The sequence below is a fragment of the Volvox carteri genome (genome assembly GCF_000143455.1).
Source record: "Volvox carteri f. nagariensis unplaced genomic scaffold VOLCAscaffold_86, whole genome shotgun sequence".
Lineage (NCBI taxonomy): Eukaryota > Viridiplantae > Chlorophyta > Chlorophyceae > Chlamydomonadales > Volvocaceae > Volvox > Volvox carteri.
In genome coordinates, this window is record NW_003307629.1 from 327,734 (window position 1) to 349,220 (window position 21,487).

Genomic DNA, 21,487 nt, shown 5'->3' on the forward strand with positions numbered 1-21,487 from the left:
TCATCAGAAGGAACAATTCAGATTGCACCCTCGCTATTGCACGATTTTACAAACCACTCTTTGCTCAATGCCACATGCAATAACTGTTCAATCATACTGATTAGGGACCCCAAGCACAGCCGATGCGTAGCCGACGGGCATGCAAAATCGATATTTCCTGAACGAACAAATGAATTGGTGTTAATTTGTTAAAATTAAACCTTGATACACTCTAGGACATCAACAAAACGGAAAAGTTTGACGCAAAGATGCACGGCGTGTCGGGCCATCTGACAAACAGGAGCGGCTCGAGGGCGAAGGCATGCCGGAGTCCTGGCGCTGCGTCTAAAACGAATTACAGCTGCCATGGCCGGTTGTCTCACCGGCCGACGCAGCACATCTCGACAGGTCTCGACGCCGCCATTACTGCCACGCCACTCCGTCGAGGCTGCACATCCACAGCTGCGGCGCTGCCGTCGGTACGTTTGACCTCCCCGCCGTCAATCCCGCTCTGCCGTTGGCCGCACTTTCGTCGAGTCCTTGTGCGCGTGGTGGTGTTTTCCTTTCCTTACATATCTGCCAGCGTTGGCCCCCCTCATTGTTTCCCCCCACCCGCGGGGCGTCTGGTCCTGACCCTGCTACTGCCGCTGCTGCTGTTCTGCTGCTGCACGATCGTGTGAACGAACCTCTACCGCCTCGTCCCCCTTTTTGAGCACTTGGTGCAACAACAACAACAACTTGTGTGCTTTGCCGCAATTTTTTGCGTCTGCGTTCCTTTTGCTACAGCCGCTGGCGGCTCGCGGCACCAGCGACTCGTCCACCAGCAGTAGCAGCAGCAGCAGCAGTAGCCAGTTGTTCAGCCGACGTGAGCGACGGCGGCCAGTGCTGTACTTGGATCCCCCCACCCTCAACTGGGACCGCTGGGAGCTGCTCATGTACCGCAGGGCCCAGGAGGTGAGGGGAGCGGTGAAAGGGCGGGGGGCCCGGATGTGTTTTTGTCGTCGAACCGAGTGCTGTGTGTATGTATGTATGTATATACGTACACACGTGTATGTGTGTGTATGCATGTATGTATGTATGTATTGTTTACACCTGCAGGCTGGAACTGGCGAAGATGAAGAGGAGGGTGAGGAGGAGGGTGAGGATGATGATGATGATGATATCTCCTTCGCCTCCCGTCTTGCCGCATCCGACCTGAACGCCGCGTACTTCCGCCGTTGGGACGATCCGGCAGTGCACCAGTCCATGATGCAGGTAGGAGTGCGTGTGTGTATGCGTATGTGCGTGTTGGGGGAAAGGAGGGGGGAAGGACGGGGGTGTTGGGGGGTTGTCAGGGGGGTTCCCAACCCGGGTGGAGAGGGTATCGGCTTCTTACGACACCCCAAACCCCCCCTGAGTGAGGGGCCCACACATGCCCGCATTTTCACGGCCAGACAAGCACACACTCATACAGTGCAACTGACGCCAACTAACTAACCAACAAGCCGTTATTAACGACCAACCGACTGTGTAGGATCGCGTTCTAACCGCCGCCTGGCGGGAGGCGCTGGCGGCCGCCCCCCCGGGAGCGCTGGAGGGTCGTACAGTGCTGGATGTTGGCTGCGGCCTCGGGCTGCTGTCCATGCTGGCGGCCAAGGTAGGGTTTGTAGGTGGGTAGTACGACAGGCGTCGTACGGCCTTAATAGCTTCGTACTTTTGGAAAAGAATGGGAAATATTTCTTAGTTTTTCAATATCTTTTCTCTGCATTTGGCTCAGGTTCGTTACGGTACTTTCGGTACTTTTCAGTTTTCGGTTTTCATATCGACACCCCCCACTGCTCTACACAGTCGACCCTTTCAAAATCCACAAGCAACCAAAAGTACGGAAGTACGAAAATGACAATCGCTTCGCCCAACTGTGCCTGGTTATGCCGTACATACGTACGGCATAACGTACGACAGGCAGGCGCTGCACGCGTGGTCGCTGTCGACGGATCTGAAGGCGCAGTGGATGCCGCTCGGCGGATTATTAAAGCCAATGGTTTGTCAGATAAGATCACTGTCGTGCATGGTACGTACATTTATACGATGGACGAGCACATATCTGCCGTACAGTGGCTTGTTGCGCGCTTTGTTGAGCGTACGATAGCGAACTGAAGAGGACCACAGAAGATCCAAACTAAAATACAAACACATGTCCAAATTCAAATTCAAATCCGAATAGGATTCCAAAGTAAAACCATCTTCTGTGCGGCTTTGGCTGGTCGGGGTTTTGGAGGGCACGCACACGCACACGGGCTCTCGGGACATCGGCAGTTGATTCGTACACCTGTTTTGTACTTCAACCACCATATATGCCGTACGGATGTGAGCCACCCCCTTCCCCCCTTGGGAGGAGCACTTGCATACCGGCAGCCTTTCAGTATCAGCAATTCAGCCTTCTCTCCTGGCCAGCAACTTTACGCCACTTTTACGCCAGCACTACTTTACTCGCCGCCTTCACTACTATTTTTTACACCTACGACTTTACGGATTGGCTATACTATTCAGCTTTTTATTTCTGGCGGCTTAGGTAGGTAGGAGTACCAACATCTACGTCACTTCGTCATCCCGAGGTTACAGTCGTCACAGTCGCCACGGACGCCTTTCGGTCAGTTTTTACGTTTGCTACTATCTTGCCCTGGCAGCAGCTTCAATCGCGTGTGGTTCGTCTTTCCCCCCTTCCCCCCCACCGGGGGTCATATCATAGTGAACCGCAAACCCTAAAACACTCACACCGCTCCGCAAACCCTATGTCCCCCATCCCACCCCCAACTCCCGTCCAATGTATGCTCGCGTACACATGCTCCAGGCGTTCTTGAGGAGTTGGACGAGCTTCCCGGAATGTCCCCGTCGGGGTTCGATGTGGTGATGTCCAACTGGATGGGTCCGGCGCTGCTGGGCGGCGGTATGATGGCCACCCTGGCGCATGCGATCAAGTACGTTAGTTGCCAGTGTATGTGTGTATGTATGTGAATGTGAATGTGTGTGTGGGGGGGGGGGTTGTACCTGTACCTATACAAAGGAGGGTTGAGGAGTTGGCTTCAAGGGGGGGAACAGGGGGGATGGGTTGCTGTGTCTGACTGCAAGTGTATGTGTGTGTATGAGAGGGGGGGGCAGAGAGAGGGGGAGAGAGAGGGAGAGAGGGGGAGAGAGAGGGAGAGAGGGGGAGAGAGAGGGAGAGAGAGAGGGGGGGGGAGGGAGAGAGAGGGGGGGAGGGAGGGAGAATCGAGGTGTTGGTAACTGGGGCCGTACACTGCTGCTGGCCCTGGAGCTGATCTGACCTGATGGGCTTTCTTACCACGGTAGTCCTTAGGACAGGACTGAGGCATACACACAGCACAACACACAGTACAACACATAAACACAATACCTTCTCCTGTTTCTTTCCCTCCCAGGAAATGGTTACGTCCTGGGGGTGTCGTACTGCCCGACCGAGTGAGCCTGTGGGCAGCGGGACTTGAAGACCGTGATGCGCTGCAGGTGCGCGGGGGGGGGGAGGTGGGGAGGGAGGGGGAGGTGGGGAGGGAGGGGGAAGAGGTGGGGAGGGGGAGATGGGGGGGGTAAAGGTCATAGCCTGCTTTCTTCCCTCACCATCATCTTGCTCGTCCATCCACCTCATAATCATCTCCCACCCACCCACCCCCCAAGACGTACATACATACGTACACATGCATACGTACATACACACCCCTGATGCACACCTGCGCAATTGGCATGAGGGGGGTTTGTACGGCCCCCTGCTCAACCCTCTTCCCCCCTCTCTCTCACCCCTTCCGTCGCCGCCGGGGGCTTCCTCACCCCCTCAACCCCCCAGGAGGCGAAGGAGAGTTGGAGCCGGGTTGCGGGACTAGACATGTCGGCAGCACTGTCGCAGGTCGGGGAGGAGTGGGAGAGTCTATGTATGTATATCTGCTTGTTGTGTGCTTTTCGGGGGAATGTCTGGCTTGTCTGTATGTGTGTACGGACACATCCTCAACCTGTACCTCTGTATGTCTGCTTGTCACTCACCTCATCGCGGTTCAGACTAATAAAACACAACCCGTACACCACATCGACATTTTGTTTCACTTTGCTCCCTTTCCCCCCCCCTCCGCGCCCTAAAACCCCTCTCCCACCCGCCCCCCCATTAATTCCCCGCCTTCCCCCCAAGGTTATCAAACACCCACGTCGTGACGTCATCACACGTAAGGCCCAACTGCTGACGGCACCGCAGCGTCTGGCGGTCTGGGACCTCACAGAGCTGCGACCTGAGCATGTCCTCGTGATGAGGAGGAGCGGGGGGAGAGACAGGAACGAGGAGGAGGAGGAGGAGGAGGGAGAAGAGGAGGAGCAGGAGGAGGCGGTGTACGCGAGTTGCCCCTTTCGGTGGGTATATCGGTATGTTTGTCTGTCTGTCTGTCACCTCTCTCTCATTCCCATACACACCACCTCCCCTCCTTTTCCGTACGTCACATCAACAATCCCCCAACCGCCATTACCCACCTAGTGACATACATACATACATACATACATACATACATACATACATACATACATACATACATACATACATACATACGTACACGAGTGTATCTGGATCCCCCTCGTGGGTGTTTTTTGTATTGGCTCGCTCTCTTTTCCCCCCGGACCCCTGACTCCTCTTTCTCCCCCCCCCCCAACACACACATACATACACACCCGTACACTCACCCCGCAGGTTCACCTCCTTGCGTGATGAGCGGTTATTCGGTTTGGTGCTGTTCTGGGAGGCCTTATGGACGTGGGGGGGCGCGCTGGAGGGTGAGTATGTATATATGTCGGGGGGCCGCACAGGGACACGGAGAAGTGTGGGTACGCACGCACACACGCACACACACACACACACACGCTCACACGCTCACACACACACACGCTCACGTGCGCGCACACCAGTTCACGGGATAACGCCTGGAGGAGTTGTTGCCGTGTATTGCGGTGGCGATGGTGGGGTTGATGATGGCGTTGATGATGATGATGATGATGATGCCTCTGCTGCCTCCGCTGCCTCTTGCCTGTGCCCTCTTGGTGCTTTCATCATCATTTCTCACAGCTCTCTCAAACCCGCCGTCCGCCTCTTCCCCCCACCCCCACCCCCCAACCCCCGGGGCCCAGGCGAGGGCAAGTCCCCCGTGCGCTTCACGACGCACCCCCTCGCCTCGTCCACCCACTACCAACAAATCATGATTGACATGCCCAGGTGTGTCTGTGTGTGTGTCTGTATGCGTGTATGTGTGTCTGTGTGTGTGGAAATGGGGGGAAATGTGAGGGGAATTAGGGGAAGGGGAAATGTGTGTGTGTGTGGGGGGGTAAAAGGTTACATCCAGCGTTGGGAGAGCGCGGTGACTTGTTTCGCCCCTGCTGCTGCTGCTGCTGCGGGGTGGGGTGATGTCGTAGTCTTACCAATACCTCCATATCCACCAGCTGCCCTCCTCCCCCCTCCCCTTACCCAACCACACTCGCAACTGCTATCGTCTGAAAACTGTCTCCCACATTTTCCCCCGCAGCTCCCTTCCTTACCCCCCCCTTCTCTTGTAGTTCGTGGTTCGTCTTCCCCCCCACTCTCCTTACCTCCCGCTGGCCCCGTCAGGTCTCCAGGCTGCCTATAATCCCCCTCACCCCTCGTTTGGCGCTTAGGTCGCCACTCACTGGTCGCCACTTCTGACCCTTCGCTTGTTGGCTCCTCCCCCTCTCTTTTCCCCCCCCCCCCCCAATTTCTTTCTCTGTCTGTGCGTCGTTGTATCCCCCCATCCCCCGCTTTCGACCCCTCAACCTCCCGCTACCTCCCGGACCCTGACCGTCTACCCCTTTTTCAAAGGACTGTTCGTGTGGCAGCTGATGATGAAGTCAGTGGGGAGCTGGTGTTGAAGCCGGGGAGCACCGACCCACGGGACGTGGAGATGCAGCTGCGGGTGGAGCACGGGGGTGCCCAGCAGCCCATCACCGCTTCGTACCGCGTGGCCCACCTGGCGGTGTAGACGGCCCTTAGGGATAGTGGAATGACGACGAGGAAGATGAAGATGATGATGATGATGGTGATGATAATGATAATGATGAGGATGATAATGATGATGAGGAGGCGGAGGCGGAGGAGGAGGACGAGGGCTGACTTGTTACGTCGGTCGTCGTAGCAGCTACGTAGTAGTGGTGGTGCGGGTGGTGTGCTGGTAGGGGGTTGTGGTCATGGGGTTTGCGACGTGATATGTGGCGTGGTAGGATGGATGTGATAATGGGGGATGATGGGGGTGCGATGGGGGCCCGGAAAATGATGGTGTAGGACCTGCAAGTCGTCGGAAAAGCTGCGGAAACTCGGAAGCTGGATTGACGGAGGCAGCAATCTGGGAAGCTTTGTAATTTGGCTTGGTGTAAGGACTTTTTTTAATTATTGCTTTGGCTATTTCAAAAGACGGGCATGTGGCAAGTTGAGACAGCTAAAGAAATGGTCTGAAAATGTTGCAAGGTGAAGCTGCAGGGACGGGGGAGATCGCACATGCACGGTGCATCGCAGGATAGCGGGCGGGTTGGAGCGCGGTATGAAATTCCGAGATATGAAATTCCGTGAAATTCCGTCGGTAGTTGCGCAACAATGTCACCGCAACCGTCTAATGTACGGAATCGACTCACGTATAGCTACTTGGAAATTGAGAAGCACATTTGCTGCGTTAGTGCATACAAGGTACCTACGGAAAAGAGGCGTGCGGGTTGCAGAGTCTTGGTAAAGCGACGGTTGCCTGCCGGTTTCCTTGCAGTTATCGTTTAATCTGCTTCTTGCAACAGTTTTCCTCTTCGTGCAAGGTTCAAGGAGTTCACGCAAACATAATTATGTAGGCATCTTGTTTAGGGACCCTTATTGCATGCTATTCATAATTTCCTACGCGCAAGCGGCAGGCCAGGTCATCGCCTTTATTTAGAAAAGAAATGCAAGATGGTTCCGGATCTTCATCTGGAGGGCGTGGGGGCAGAGGACGTGGCGGCCGGGGTGGCAATCGTCCGGGTGCAGTCATGTTTGCACGGGGAGGCGGGAACCAACAGCGCCAAAACAGCAGTAAGTTACTTAGCACGTGTCATAGCGGCTATATCATCGTTTTCATCAGTATACTCTATAATACAACAAGTTCACAGGAGTTGTGTCAGCTGTCTTTCGCCGTCCGCGCATGGCACTCTCGTCCCCTCGGATGCGCATGATGTTGCGCGCTTATCAGTCAAACATGCCAATAACTTGCTGCAGGTGGGCCTGATGTGACCAACCCCATATTCCCTGAGGGCTCTGCCGTGGTACCGAGGCCCCCGATGCCGGTGCGTACAGTCGTTCCGTAACCTGCCACCTCACCCCTACCTTTTTGAGGTTTTGCCTCTGTTTCTTTCGAAACCCTCTGCACACATCATGTGCTCACAGCGCAGCTCATAAGCGCTGCGGAGAGATAGGTCGGGGGATCGCAAGACTCTATCCCCCGCCGCGTTTTTCCGCTTCTCTTCCTCCCCTCCACACACTCACTACAGCCGCCGCAGTTGTTCTTCTTTGACTTTTGCATCTCGTTCATTATATTTCCCCCATCTCCCCCATTCCATTACATATCTCCCCGACACCACCCGTGCCAAACCAAACTTCAGGGCGGTGGTATGTTGCCCATGGACATGAACCCGGAGCTACTCTTCGGCATGGGCCTGGGTCAGATGGGGGGCCCTATGGCGGGGCCCATGGCGGGCCCTATGGGAGCCCCTATGGGTACTCCTCTGAACGCCATGATGGGGATGGGGGTGGGGGGAATGATGCGGCCGGACTTCGGAGCGGGGGGCACAGCGGCAGCTGCGGCTGCGCAAGGTGTGTATGTTCAAGGGGGGGAAGGGGGGACCGTGGGGTGTGTGTGTGTATGCCGGCGCATTAAGTACAACATGGACAACCGAAATCTGTATTCGGGGCTCAACCGGGAGCTGGGCCAGGGCTTTCCTTTTCGTAGGGGAGAGGGGGCCGGCTTCTCCGCTCTTTCCTGATGTGCTTGACCCCTATACATGTGTATGTATATATGTAATGTGTAAGTACACAGAAAACCCCCCATAGCCCCTGTCCGGGGAATATGCCCCGCCTATCTACGATCCCCCTGCCCCGCCCCGCCCCGCCCTGCCCCCCCACATGTGACAACATGTGGGCTCTCAGGGTTTATGCAGTCCGGTCGCGGTATGATGGGCCCGCCAGGTGGCGGTGGGCTACCTGGACCGCCTCAACCCCCTGGGGGCGGGGGAGGAGGGGGAGGGGGAGGAGGTGGCGGCATGTTGGGGGGTGGGGCCCTGATGGGGCCAGCAGGGCAGGGGCCGACAGGCGGTGGTTCCGGACTGCCCGGCCCTGGCGTGGCCGGACCCATGGGTCCGTTAGGATCTATGGGTCATTTGGGACCCATGGGTCCGTTGGGCCCTTTAATGCCTGGCGGCCAGGGCGGACCCATGGGTCCGTTGGGTGGCGGCATGCCAGGCGGCATGGCTGGCGCCGGTGGGATGTTGGGACCGGGGATGATGGGCGGACCCATGGGTCACATGGGGCCTGTCGGCGGCATGGGCGCAGGCGGCGGCGGCGGCGGCGGTATGGGACCCATGGGTCAGGGTGGGCGGCCTGGGGGCGGCGGTGGGGGTCTTGGCCCCAGTGGCGGCACTGGCGGTGCTGCTGCCGCTGCGGAGAGCATCGCGAATGACTACAGCCAGAACTTTGTGGACACGGGACTGCGGCCGCAGAACTACCTGCGTGACTCGCAACTGACGGATAGGTGGGCGGGAGTGGGGGTGGGGGTGGGGGGTGGGTGGTCGGTCCTCCCGGGGGGGACTGTACTGTGGTATAATGTACTGTACTGTACTAACACCAACTACTTCTACCTGCAACTAATCCTAGCTGTATTTCCAACTCCTCTTAATTCCATGTTTCCTGCAACCAGCCGCGAATCTACCCGCTTCACCCAACCCAACATCACTGGTTCGTCTTTCCCCCTACCCCTACCCCTACCCCTCCCGTGCTCCAAAGGTACGAGGAGTACCCGAAGCTGAAGGAGCTCATCACACGCAAGGACCGCCAAGTGGCCGCATTCGCCACTCCGCCTATGTTCCTTAGAGCGGACCTGCGCACGCTCAAACTTAGTACGGAGACCTTCGGAACCAAGTTCGACGTCATCCTCATAGACCCCCCGTGGGAGGAGTATGTACGGCGGGCCCCGGGGCTGGTGAGGAGTCTGAGCGGGGGGAGGGGAGCGGGGAGGGGAGGGGGAGGGGGTTGGAGGGAAAAGGAGGGTATTTTTTGTGTGTATATGTATACGGACATGCATAGGACGTCCAAGTAGTCCAGGTTGAGGGACGGGGGAGGGAAGGAGAGGTGGATGTGGCCTCCACCCTCCTCCACAGCAACATGCTCTCTGTCGTACTGGGCCTCCGGGCCTACCCCTACCTGCCGCCACGTCCACCACCAACCGAACCCACCAAAACCTAAAACACGTGTCAACCAGTCCCCAACCTACTCCCTACCCCCTAACCCCCAAACCAAACCCACCCTTTTCGTGGAGTATCTACCTATCTAGGGTTTTTCCGTCTCGTCAATCGTCTGTGTGTCCTCGTACCCCTTCCTTACCCCCTTTCTCCCCCCTTTACTCTCACCTTCATTCGCTCGTTGTTGGTCTTCCCCCCCTAAATTGTCCATCCCCTATCCTCTCATCCTCATTCCCCAGGTTGCCGACCCGGAGTGTTGGGCATGGCAGGACCTTCAGGCTCTGGATATCGAGGCCATAGCGGACAGCCCCTGCTTTCTATTTCTGTGGTGTGGGGCGGAGGAGGGGCTGGAGGCGGGGAGGGTGTGCATGCAGGTGTGTATGGGGGGGGGGAGGGAGGGGAGGGGAGGGGGTGAGAGAGGTGTGTATTTAGTTTGGATGGAGTGGAGGGGCTGGCTTAGCGAAGCGATGTGTGCGCGCCGGGAGGCGAGGGGTTGGGGGGGGGTTAACCTGGGGGGGGGTGCAATCAGCGACACCTGCTCCTTGGAGGTGTTTTTTTGTGTGTGTTTGTCTGTGTATGTGCATGTGTGTGTTTAGAAAGCTGGCTGGGTGTTTGGGATTGGGTTTAAGAGTTAGGGTTTTGGGGGAGGGATTGCACCCCTGGCGTTTGACTTCCTGGTGGCGCTACCTGGCTTCGGAATGATGTCCGTAACACACACCCCTCCCTCCGCTGCCACTTTACTTCCGTATGTATGTATGTATGTCAAATGCCGTGTTCTGTCCTAACATATACCTCGCACATATCTATGGTGGTGGTGATGGTGGTGGTAATGGCGATGGCGACACAGAAATGGGGATTCCGTCGTTGCGAGGACATCTGCTGGGTGAAGACCAACACCGAGCCGGGGAAGAGACCCTACCTGAGGCCAACCAACCAGCACCCGGAAAGCATGCTGGTGCACACAAAGGTATGTATGTGTGTCTGTATGTGTGTCTGTAAGTAGGGGCTTGTACGTGTCTGTGCGTCTGTATGTTTATCGGTGTATATGATTTTATCTGCTTTCGGCTGCATCTGTATCTGTTTACGCGGGGTGAGTGTGTGGGGTGGTGGGGGAGGAGAGGGTAAACCTCTCAAATTCTGTCGTCTTGCTGCGCGAGACAAACATACATACACATATACATAGAAGTACACTGTTACATACACAAACACGAACACAGGGCCCTTTCCCATTAATCCAGATGTCAAGTTTTTCCCTTTTCCCCTCAGACTGTGCTGCACATCATACTCTCCCCCCTTCTCCCTCACCCCCCCTCTCTCCTCTCTCCCCTCCCGCCGAGCACCTTTTGGTCAGTTCTACGTCTGGTACACTCTTGCCCTGGCAGCAGCTTCACTCGTTCGTGGTTCGTCTTTTCCCCCGAACACACACACACACATACACACGCGGTCCCTTCCCCCCCTGTCTCCCTCCCCCGTTGCATCAGTCCATCCTTGGCATCAGCTTTACCTCGTTCGTTCGTTCATGGTGCGGTTCGTCTTCCCCCCTCCCGTCTCTCCCGCCTTCAGGAGCACTGCCTTATGGGCATTAAAGGCACTGTACGGCGAGCCACGGACGGCCACATCATACACACCAACGTGGACACGGACGTCATCGTGAGCGAGGAGCCGGAGCTGGGCTCCACTCGGAAACCTGAGGAGCTCTACCTCATTATTGAGAGGTTTTGCAACGGCAGGTGGGGCCGGGTACTGTGTGTGTGTGGAAGGGGGGAAAGGTGGAGGGGGAAAAGGTGGAGGGCAGCAAGGAAAGGATCCCCCAAGCATCCACTCCATCACCCACACAGCCACACGTGCCTTGGGTGTCGAGTAGATCGCTAGCCCCTGCTAGCCCTGCACCCTGTCCCCTCAAAGGGTCTCCCCTTAAGGCGGTGCCCAGCAAGGGCCAGGGTCGCGGGACCTGGTGCGGCTTCCACCTTTTGCAACATTAATTGTTATTATTATTCTCCTGCTGCTGCCTATTTCTTCTGCCCCCCGCTTCCCTTCCTCCTTCACCTCCTCTTCCACCTCCTCCTGTTTCCCTCCGTCGCCACGGGTGGTGGTGGTGGTGGTGGTGGTGGTGGTGGTTGTCCCCCCCTCTCCCCCGTCCTGTCCGATTGCTGTTCCTCTCTTGGGTCTGAGAGGCCCCCCGCACCTCCCTCTCACCCCCCCTCTCAACCCTCTCAACCCCTCCTCCCCCCCTCTCACCCCCCCTCCCCTACCAGGCGGCGTCTGGAGCTGTTCGGAGAGGACCACAACATCCGGGAGGGCTGGTTGACGGTGGGCAGGTCGCTGACGTCATCCAACTTCTCTGCCAAGGTGTGATGTGTGCCTCTGTGGGTGTTTGTGTGCGGGGCGGGGGGTGTTGGTGATCACAGCTTCACAGCTTGGGGAACAGAGGGGCCACAGAGTGAAAACGTATTTAGCATCTCGCAATACCTTCTTTGTGCTGAACCGGGGTGGTGGTGGGGGGTGCTGGCTGCGTACTCGAGTGTCTGTCTGTCTGTCTGTCTGTCTGCAAATGCAAGGTAGCCACAGGTTCAGCACAACCACACACACACACACTCTACATATTCCCCGCGTACATTCCTACCTACATACCTACCTACATACCTACAGGCCTATTCGGAGCACTTCCGCAATCGCGACGGCAGCATCTGGGTTCAGAACGTCATCGGCCCCAAGCCCCCCCCCGGCTCCGTCATCTTGGTGCCCTCTACGGAGGAGATCGAGGCGCTGAGACCCAAATCTCCCCCGGGGCATGGAGGGGGAGGGGGAGGGCATCATGCCAACAGCGGCCACCAAGGCAGCAGCATGGGGCATTGACACCTCCTGAGGCTGACGGCCCTTGGTTTCCTTGTTGATCGGTGGATGGATGGATGGCCTCTTTTTGATCATGCCTCCATATAGCTATAGTACTTTCCGAGCACTGATTTAGCTGTCTAGCCGCTGAAAAGGCCGGAGGCGTAGGGCGCTTTAGAGCGCGTATTTATTTATTGACGATGTGTTATGTGTTTTAATTATCTGAGCCGTCACGTGTATGTATGTGTGTGTATGCCGTACCGTACGACAGTTACTAGGTTGACTGATGGCGGCTGTTTGTCGGGACCTTGTCTTTACTGGTGACGTTGCGTTGGACGGTGGGAGTCGCGAGGAGTGTTTATGTATGTACGTCTGTATGTATGTACGTCTGTATGTATGTATGTATGTATGTATGTATGTATGTATGTATGTATGTATGTATGTATGTGTATTCGCTCCTGTGGTGGGGTTATAGAGACACAGACAGACACATAGACAGACACACACAGACGGACAGACAGACAGACAGACAGACACATAGACAGACACACAGACAGACACAGACATACATAGACAGACACACATATATATAAAGACAGACAGATGCAGGCGCACAGATGGTAAAGAAGTGCCAGAAGTGGCGGTAGATGGATTCGGGGAGAGGCAGCCGGACGGACCGGCCCACGGTACGGCAGATGTCCACGTGGGTCGTACAATGAGAGCGGAGTCCAGTTGAATATAAAGCTACTGAACCGGGTGCGGGGGAAGACGGGGAGGGAACGGGCAAAAAACACAATTTAGTGTGTTAAAGAGTTTGAGAATGAGACGAGGAGGAGGAAAAGCAGGAGGCGCATGTGGGGGCCTTGGGGGCTCGGTCTACCAGTCCCCGGTCTCTGTATGAGGGGGGCGCGGGGGCTGAGAAATCGCTGCGCTGCGTCAGAACCCCCTTAAGTACCTATCTGTTTGTCGGCGGTGTTGTGCCCGCAGGTGGCGCATTCGGCCATTTTGCCACCATTTTCCTTTTTCTCTCTGTCCCCCTTCCCGGCAGGACGGCGCAGGCAGGTCGCCGAGTGCCTTGATGGATATGATTCGGATTATCCTTACTTGTGGCCTGACGGTCGGTAACAAGTTACAAGTTCCGCACACAAGTGCGGGTGTGTCCGTAAACGCCGGGGGTGCCATGGACGTTGTATTGGTATCGATGCGGGTGCGCGGGAGGCCCTCATCATCGTCCTCCCTCGTTCGCTTTAGGGCGAAGCGCCTCAGCGCGACGTGCCTGGCCTCCCAAATTTCCGAGAGGTAACTGGCCAATGCCAGGGGTGGCGCCTCAGTCATAATGGCGCGCATGCTGCGCCCCTTAAAACCTAAATCACCATCACATACTTAGCCCGTATGCTCTTGTAAGCGGGACATTCATCGAAAACATGCAACTCATCTTCAACCGCTCCACAGTCACAAAGCCTCCTGCAGGTACGCGCGGTGCGCTCACGCCCGTTACGCCTATTAACCTCTAACTCCCAACAGCCTAACCGAAAACGCATGAGCACGTGGTGTAGTCGCTGGGGCATGGTCCCTTTAGTGTGATCCAGCCAATCGAGACGCGCACCCCTAGGCGGGGCAGCTCCCATCAGCTCATATAGCGACAAGCCTTGGCTCCGGTAATCCCGATGGGGAAAACGCTGGGGTCACCCAAGGTATTCGGGCACTCCCACCGTGCATCAAGCCGCTTGGCAAATACCTTAAGGATGCTCTCAACTGGCAATTTAAGGGTGGCATAATACGCTAAAAGATCATCACCGCGCGTATTAGTGGGGGATTCCCGCTCCTAGGCTAATCAGAGAGGCTAGTACCTTGCTTGTCCAACACTCAGTAACGCCCAGGTCAGCGACAAATGCCCGGTAAGGTAACTGGTCGCTTGGGTTAGGTTCACGGGGTTAACCGACATAACGAGCTAACAACCCAGTAGCTGGGGGTCACCGACCGATAAGGTTACCGGTAAGGTTACCGGGTCGTTATCTCGAAATGTCGGTTACCCTACCGAAGCGACCTGGTTGGGTTATAGCTAACCGGTCGGTTACCGACCCTTTATGCCATAGGGTGGAGGGATGTATGTATGAAGGGAGGGGTGTATGGAGGGGTGTATGGAGGGGTGTATGGAGGGGTGTATGGAGGGGTGTATGGAGGGGTGTATGGAGGGGTGTATGGAGGGGTGTATGGAGGGGTGTATGGAAGGGTGTATGGAGGGGTGTATGGAGGGGTGTATGGAGGGGTGTATGGAGGGGTGTATGGAGGGGTGTATGGAAGGGTGTATGGAGGGGTGTATGGAGGGTGGGATGTGAAGGGAAAGGATGATTGCGCCTTCACGGTCCGTATTGATTGTGGATGCTTCAAACATAAAAGTTTATGGGCATGCGCATGTTATATAGTATGATTTACATAACCATGAAATTGAGAAACTGGAGCCAAATCTAATCAGAAAATAAAACGGCCACAACTACCGGTACGAGCTCCGTGTTGACCATTGGTTCTGCAGTTGAGCTGCTTACACATGCCTCACTTGAATAATGTGCCCGCGTTACCAAATCCCGCAATCAAACTTTCAATTTTGTTTCCGTTAGGCCGGACTCGTTTGCTTACATTGTAGGAGTTTTCCCTGTATTGTCGCGTATCTGCGTATTGCACGTCGAAAGCTCAAATCTTGGCTAAAGTCACGTTACTGTATACAGAGATATCTTACATTTCCCGAAGCAATGACTCGAGTAGTCCTTTTCGGTGCCACCGGCATGGTTGGTCAAGGAGTACTTCGCGAGGCGTTGCTCGATGGAAACATCACAAGTATATTGTCTATCGGAAGGCGACCTAGCGGAAAAGAAGACCCAAAGCTCAGCGAAGTTATCCTCAAGGACCCATCCGACCTCAGCTCTCTGGGCGGCCAGATCACGGGCATCGATGCCTGTCTCTACTGTCTTGGGACCTCAGCAATGGGCATGAGCGAAAAAGAATACACCGTCATCACTAAGGAGATGACGCTAAAAGTCGCGGACTCGCTCTTGTCCGCCAACCCTGCCATGCGCTTCCTGTTTGTCTCCGGGGACCGCACGGACGCACGCTCGCGGACAATGTGGGCGCGTGTCAAAGGAGAAACGGAAAACGAGGTACGGCAATCGACACTCTACCGTACGATATCGAACAGGTTCCTCCAAGGGTTGGTCGGGGGTACATCCATCAACAAGATGCGATTGAAGAGAGTGGGCCTCAACAGGGGACTAGGGACATTCAAGTTCCAATATGAATGAAATATGTTTGATGTATTGAGGAAAATATGTTTGTATGCAATTCGTGCCCACCACGCAATTGCTACATGGTCGATGCTTTCGCAAAATATCAAGCCGCGGCCGCGGTCCAACAGCAGTCCTATGGTCCTATGGCCCCGACAGCTTCCCTCCCCTGTTTCTCCCCTCCCAACCTGCAAGCTCTCCTCTCCCATCCGTCCCCCTTTCAAACACAGCCTGCCTCATTCCTCCCCCCCTCTCGCTCCCACCTTCACTGCTCTCGTCGCCTGCCGCCCTTGACCACTGCGCCCTCGTCCCACGTACCACACCTACTCCGTACAACATCTTAAACCTCGTACAACACGTCCCCAGCTCATGGCTCGCTCTCCCGCCGGCGCCTTCATGTTCCGTCCGGGTCTGATCGAGCCGATGCACGGCATACAAGGGCAGCGCTCATTGCCGTACAGGGCTGCGTATGCGGCGGCGCCGCTGCTGCGCTGCCTAAGGCTGCCAATAACCAACACGGAGGCGCTAGGGCGAGCTTTGTTGCAGATCGCGAAGGGGGGTGCCGCCGCCGCGTCCGCTGCCGGCGCTGCCGGCAAACACATCTTCGACAACGCTGACATCAACCGCTTGGCGGCATCGGCGGCGTTGACTGGCGCCGTATAGCCCGATATAGCTATTTGGCCTCAGTTTTCCGCAGCTATTTATGTTCTGCTATCCTAACTGTGTCTATCAGGGCCTCGGGGTCGCGGGTCCGGTGGGCTCTTCACTCATCGCCACAGCAACAGTAGACGACCTGCTGCTGCTGATGATGATGGTGTTGATGAACCCTGTACGGCACTGCTTGTCTTCAAATGTGTACCTGTACAGCACTGCCTGTCTACAATGTGTGCCGAATTGGTCTGGATTGCTAGGGATAGATGATGGCAGGAGGTTTCAACAACTTCGCCGATTGTATATTTAGGCTGTTGTAGTTTGGTGGTTGACTTTGTTACTTGGTTGTTCGGTTGTTCGTTGCTGGGTGAGTTATACTTAAAAACCCGAAACCCCTAAAACCCAGACATTATTCGGTTGCGATTAATCCTATGCTCCGCTTTCACATTTACGAATTGGTGTTCACATGGTAAGTGTGAAAAAATTAGAACAGGAGGCAGGGAGTGAAACTAGTGGAGGAAATTACCCTCGGCAAATAAGAAAAATTGCGGCAATGAGCCCATGCAGGCCATACCACCTGCCGTGGTGAACTATCGGTGAGCTGAGCTGATGTGATCTGGGCATTGCGAGGTACCCTAGATGGGGACTCCTTTTTTATTTAATTCGTCCTTTGGTTGCATTACTTGACTGCGTTACCTCCTCCTCGTACTTCTGCGGAGGCGTGAGGCAACTTACGGATAATTGCCGAGGATGGGAGGAGGAGGTTATTGTTAGGAGGGTTACCAGAACGTCACCAGTCGTCGTCGGTATCAGGATGCAATGATACCATGCGTGCGGCAGCAGTGTTGCGACTATGTCAGGTGGATTTTCAAGTGCCGGTTTCCTGACCAAATTCTTAAGGATATACGCGGTTACCAGAGCGGAGGGCGCCGTTTTGGCGTTGTATGGGGCTGACAGTAGAAGTCAGTCAACCGTCCCGTCCATCCTTGCATGTATGCACCAGATCCTGTGCTCCTTGAGGAACCACGGTGGTATTGCACTTCAGGGCCCTCCGTATCGTACAAGATCGAACCCGCGATCGTCGCTGGCAATACGCACATTTCATCTAGTGTAGCAGCTGCACATCAGGACTTCTTAAAATAGAGGAAGCAACGCTTGTACAGCAAACATAATAATGCTTACAAGGAAAATTGCTTACAAGACTAAAAATGCTTTCTCATAGGACGCGGTACGACCATGGCGATGTTTCTGGTCCCGGAGCAAGGGGAACGTGTGTTAAGTTGTATCGCAAATATAACCAATTATGAATTTGCGGTAGTTCAGCTTGTCTTCATTTATTTACTGAGACCATGCAGACTATCAGCGGTCGCTCCGTGGCGGGGCGCACTAGCCGCGCTGCGATTGCTTCGCAGCGGGTAAGTGTAGGCTGCGTTTTTCTGCCTGGAAGTATCCCCTACAGATTTGCCTGTTCCAGTTTTACGTATATGCCTACCCTGGCGTGTCGGCGCGGACCTCGTCGCTGTGCGAGTCGCTTATCGTTGCTGTGGCATGATCGGTCGACCTGATGGGCAGAATATTGTAGGACAATTTGACATGGGGATGGCAAATTGAATCGCAGGTTCGCAAGGCGTGTGTGGTTCGCGACGCTGCTGTGGTCGAGGAGAAGCCCGTTGGCACTGCATGGGAATTCACCCAGCCAGCTGGTAAGGCTCGAAGAGATGTGTCTAAAAGAGCAAAGAATGCTTACTTCGATGAAACGTTAGTAGATGCTCGTCCTCCATGCTTGGGCGGAATCCCCGGCTATTGAATTTGAGCGTGCTGCTTCGATCCACTTCCAGGAAAAGGCCTGGGCTGGTACACTGGCGCTGAGGATGGCTACATGTATGTAGACCAGCTGCGGGTGGAGGACATCCGTCGTCAGGTAGGTGTCGGTGCGCAACCCAGACAACCAATCCTCGACCAGGCGCACAATTTTACGTTCAAAGATCACCTGGTTGCGCCCTTTGTGGCGTAGGTACGAACCACGTCTACGCCCACCAATTAGCCACACACGGTTTCCATCTGCGATTATGGTTCCATTGCCAACCGACGCCAATAGCGCCACGACTCGCATCACCATACGGTACCCTGCATAGCCCCATCGCCCTCCTCACATATCGTAATTACCAGCCACGGGCGCATCGCCGCGCAAAGCCTACTACCTTTTCCTTCAGCCAACCGCATTATTTACAACTTCCAACGCGGACCGAACCTTCTACCCTCCTTCCGGCCTGCTCTCCCTCCAGGTGCCCGAGAGCCCCTTCTACCTCTACTCGAAGAACCGTATCATGCACAACTACCAGGCCTACAAGAAGGCCCTGGAAGGCCTCAGCTCGCTGCCTTGCTACGCGGTTAAGGCCAACAACAACCTCATCATCATGAAGGAGCTCGCGGCAGCTGGTGCGGGTGCAGTGCTGGTCAGCGGAAACGAGCTCAAAATGGCGATGGCAGCGGGATTCGATCCCAGCCGGTAAGAAAATAATAGACGGGGCGGCACGGGATGCAGGGCAGATTTTGGACGGATGGGTCGTGGTATGTGGTAGACATGATGGTGATATGATGGGGTGTGTGTATGTGTGTGCGTTTGCTGCGGGTATATTGTTGCCCATCGAAGGATTGTGTCTCCCTCCTCCCTCTCCCCCGGATGCCCGGACGTGATTACGAGGCGCCATTGCGAGCAAGGGGTTTCCGGATCTGGGTCCTGAGCGTGATCTTCGAGCCTCCATCTTTCAAAATCTTTCAAACCGCACATATCTTCTTCGCCTTCCCTTCCCACTCCTCTGAATGCACCCCCGGCCCCACCCCCCATACACGTACCCAATAATCAACAGCACCATTTTCAACGGCAACGGCAAGCTACCCTGGGAGCTGGAGCTCGCTGCGGAGAAGGGCGTGCTGATCAACATCGATTCCGAGTTTGACCTGCAGGTACGACAGCCGTACAGGCCAGGAAAGCCGCACGGAGTTGTGCCATGGGGGGCCTGGGGCTTGGAAATCTATGTGTGTTTGGGGGGAATAGGGCATGGGGCTGCCTAATGGGCACACACAACATATATACGTTCGTATGTATTTGTATATACATATACATATGTATATATATGTAGCTACCTTATAGTTGAAATTTTAATATAATGTGATGCATCAAGACACTCTACCAGTGTTTTTAAAAGTGGTTACTGAGAAAACAATTCCCTTCCAGAAGGTGGTCGCCAGGAAATTGTGGGGCACAGGACCCCCGCAGTGACCACCTAAAAACCTTTCCGTACAAAGCTGTACTGCAGCACTAGAATGAGTCGGCTGCGTACCGCTACGGCAGACCACCACGGACAGTCAGAAGTCGGCGCTAGCATGAAGACGGATCTTTGGGGTTGGCTCGGGGGGTAGGGGAGGGGGGCTTGCTGCTGTGAGGCGGAGCTTTGCTTGTTATGCAGCGGGTGGGGAGGTTTGCAAGTCGGATAGTGCTTTGGAACGGGAGCATGTGGCTCCCGCTCCCAGTCTCACGGCTCCGTGCGGTCTCTGCCGTGGTTTCAGATTGATAGTTCCCAGCATCATCATCATCATCAAGTCCACGAGCTACTTGACCTTCCCGTGTACTCGTGCATTACTATACTACTAAGTCGCACTACTAACTCCTATCCCCGCATCCTGCGCTGTCCCTTAGGGGAGATGTCCACCTTCTTTTCCTCTGCACCTTCCTTCCCAGCCATCCGCCCACCACTTCCCCTCCATACACACTTGTGTCTAGCCGCTCACTACACCCCATCCCACTACACCCCCCACCCCACTACACCCCCCATCCCACTACAACCCCCACCCGCTACCACGCACAGAACATTGCAGCCGCCGCTCGCAAGACGGGCAAGAAGGTCAAGGTGCTGTTGCGCATCAACCCGGACGTCGATCCGCAGGTGTGTGTTTGTATGTATGTATGAATGGATGGATGGATGGATGGATGGATGGATGGATGGATGGATGGAACTCAGATAGATGGTTGGATGTCCGGAGTGTGACTCTGTGAGTGTGTGTGTATGTACGGATATGTGCCGCACGAACAGACAGGATTCTGCAACTGCAATCCAAAGTGGAATGTCTCTTAGCTACGTCTTTATCTGTATGCTTGTCTGTAGGTCTGTAGGTCTTCCTCTCCATTCGGGCTTCTCATCCCGGCCCCCTTCCACCGCCTTCCACCGCCCCTAATCCTCTTTACCCCCCTCCCCCCTGTGATCTTGTTCGACAGGTGCACCCGTATGTGTCTACCGGCCTGGCTGGATCCAAATTTGGAATCCGCAACAGCCATATTGGGGTGAGCAACTGGACGAGGTTGGGGAGGCTGTGGGGATGTAGCGGTTCCTCTCCCTCGGCCTATCCTTGGCATCAGCTTCACTTGTTCATGGTTCGTCTTCCCTCCCGCCCTCCTCTTCCCTTGTCTTTTCCGCTCTCTCTCATCCCGGCCCTCATCCCCTCCTCTCCCCCTCCTCGTACCCTCTTCACCCCCCTCCTCTTACCCCCTCCTCGCCCCTCCTGCATTCCCCCCCTGTTTGTGCCGCCGCAGTGGTTCCTGGAAGCCATCCGCGCCGAGCCCCTCCTGGAGCTGGTGGGGGTGCACAGCCACCTGGGGTCCACCATTACCAAGGTAAGCAACCAGTTGAGAGAGAAGTCCGCAGTATGTATGTCTATCAGACTATCAGCGCGCGCGGTAAGGGTGTGGGCAGCGCAGAACAGGACCGAGTGGGGCGGGGCGGGAAACATAACATTGGACTCGATGTGGTTGGTTCTCGTGCGGCTGGGGGGTAGGGGTGAAGTTTGCGAGGAGGTGAGGTGAAAACACCACAGCTGGGGTTGGGGGGTGGGGTTGGGGCTGATGCCCAGGGAGAGGGGGAGGAAGAGGGGGAGGGAAGGCGAGTTTTCCAGCTACCAACCAAGCACCCAACCGCCCAACTACCTACCCAACTAACCGCCCTACCACCCAGGTCAATATCTTCCGCGACGCCGCGGTGATCATGTGCGAGTTCGTCAAGATGATTCGGTCCGAGGGCTTCAACCTGCAGTACCTCAACATCGGGGGGGGCCTGGGTATCGACTACAGCCACCAGGGGCAGGTGCTCCCCACCCCCACCGACCTCATCGACACGGTTCGTGACATCGTCAAGGAGCTGGGCCTTACGCTGGTGATCGAGCCCGGCAGATCCATGGGGCGACGTCGTGCGGTC

At 55.7% G+C, this 21,487-nt stretch overlaps 3 protein-coding genes across 3 annotated transcripts in view; all 3 read left to right on the forward strand.

Annotated features, from left to right (window-relative positions):
* Window positions 1–345: 345 nt before the first annotated feature.
* On the forward strand, window positions 346–5,993 carry VOLCADRAFT_99370 (uncharacterized protein; the record flags this gene model as incomplete). Its single annotated transcript, XM_002958104.1, has 12 exons — window positions 346–458; window positions 924–933; window positions 1,078–1,233; window positions 1,493–1,615; window positions 1,921–2,029; window positions 2,810–2,936; window positions 3,396–3,480; window positions 3,815–3,874; window positions 4,151–4,365; window positions 4,697–4,779; window positions 5,131–5,215; window positions 5,834–5,993. 12 exons carry the CDS (start codon window positions 346–348, stop codon window positions 5,991–5,993), a joined length of 1,326 nt encoding a protein of 441 aa, XP_002958150.1.
* An 8,901-nt stretch (window positions 5,994–14,894) lies between these two features.
* VOLCADRAFT_107998 (uncharacterized protein) lies at window positions 14,895–16,915 on the forward strand. The gene is made up of 2 exons (XM_002958105.1): window positions 14,895–15,464; window positions 15,954–16,915. Exons 1-2 carry the CDS (start codon window positions 15,060–15,062, stop codon window positions 16,248–16,250), a joined length of 702 nt encoding a protein of 233 aa, XP_002958151.1. The 5' UTR covers window positions 14,895–15,059; the 3' UTR covers window positions 16,251–16,915.
* A 648-nt stretch (window positions 16,916–17,563) lies between these two features.
* Window positions 17,564–21,487, forward strand: part of dpd1 (DAP decarboxylase) — a 5,879-nt gene continuing 1,955 nt past the window's right edge. The window contains exons 1-9 of the mRNA XM_002958106.1: window positions 17,564–17,653; window positions 17,857–17,941; window positions 18,077–18,159; window positions 18,524–18,747; window positions 19,109–19,205; window positions 20,108–20,185; window positions 20,515–20,580; window positions 20,830–20,910; window positions 21,248–21,479. Coding sequence (XP_002958152.1) covers window positions 17,588–17,653; window positions 17,857–17,941; window positions 18,077–18,159; window positions 18,524–18,747; window positions 19,109–19,205; window positions 20,108–20,185; window positions 20,515–20,580; window positions 20,830–20,910; window positions 21,248–21,479 — 1,012 coding nt within the window. The 5' untranslated portion in view covers window positions 17,564–17,587. The remainder of the gene's footprint in view (window positions 17,654–17,856; window positions 17,942–18,076; window positions 18,160–18,523; window positions 18,748–19,108; window positions 19,206–20,107; window positions 20,186–20,514; window positions 20,581–20,829; window positions 20,911–21,247; window positions 21,480–21,487) is intronic.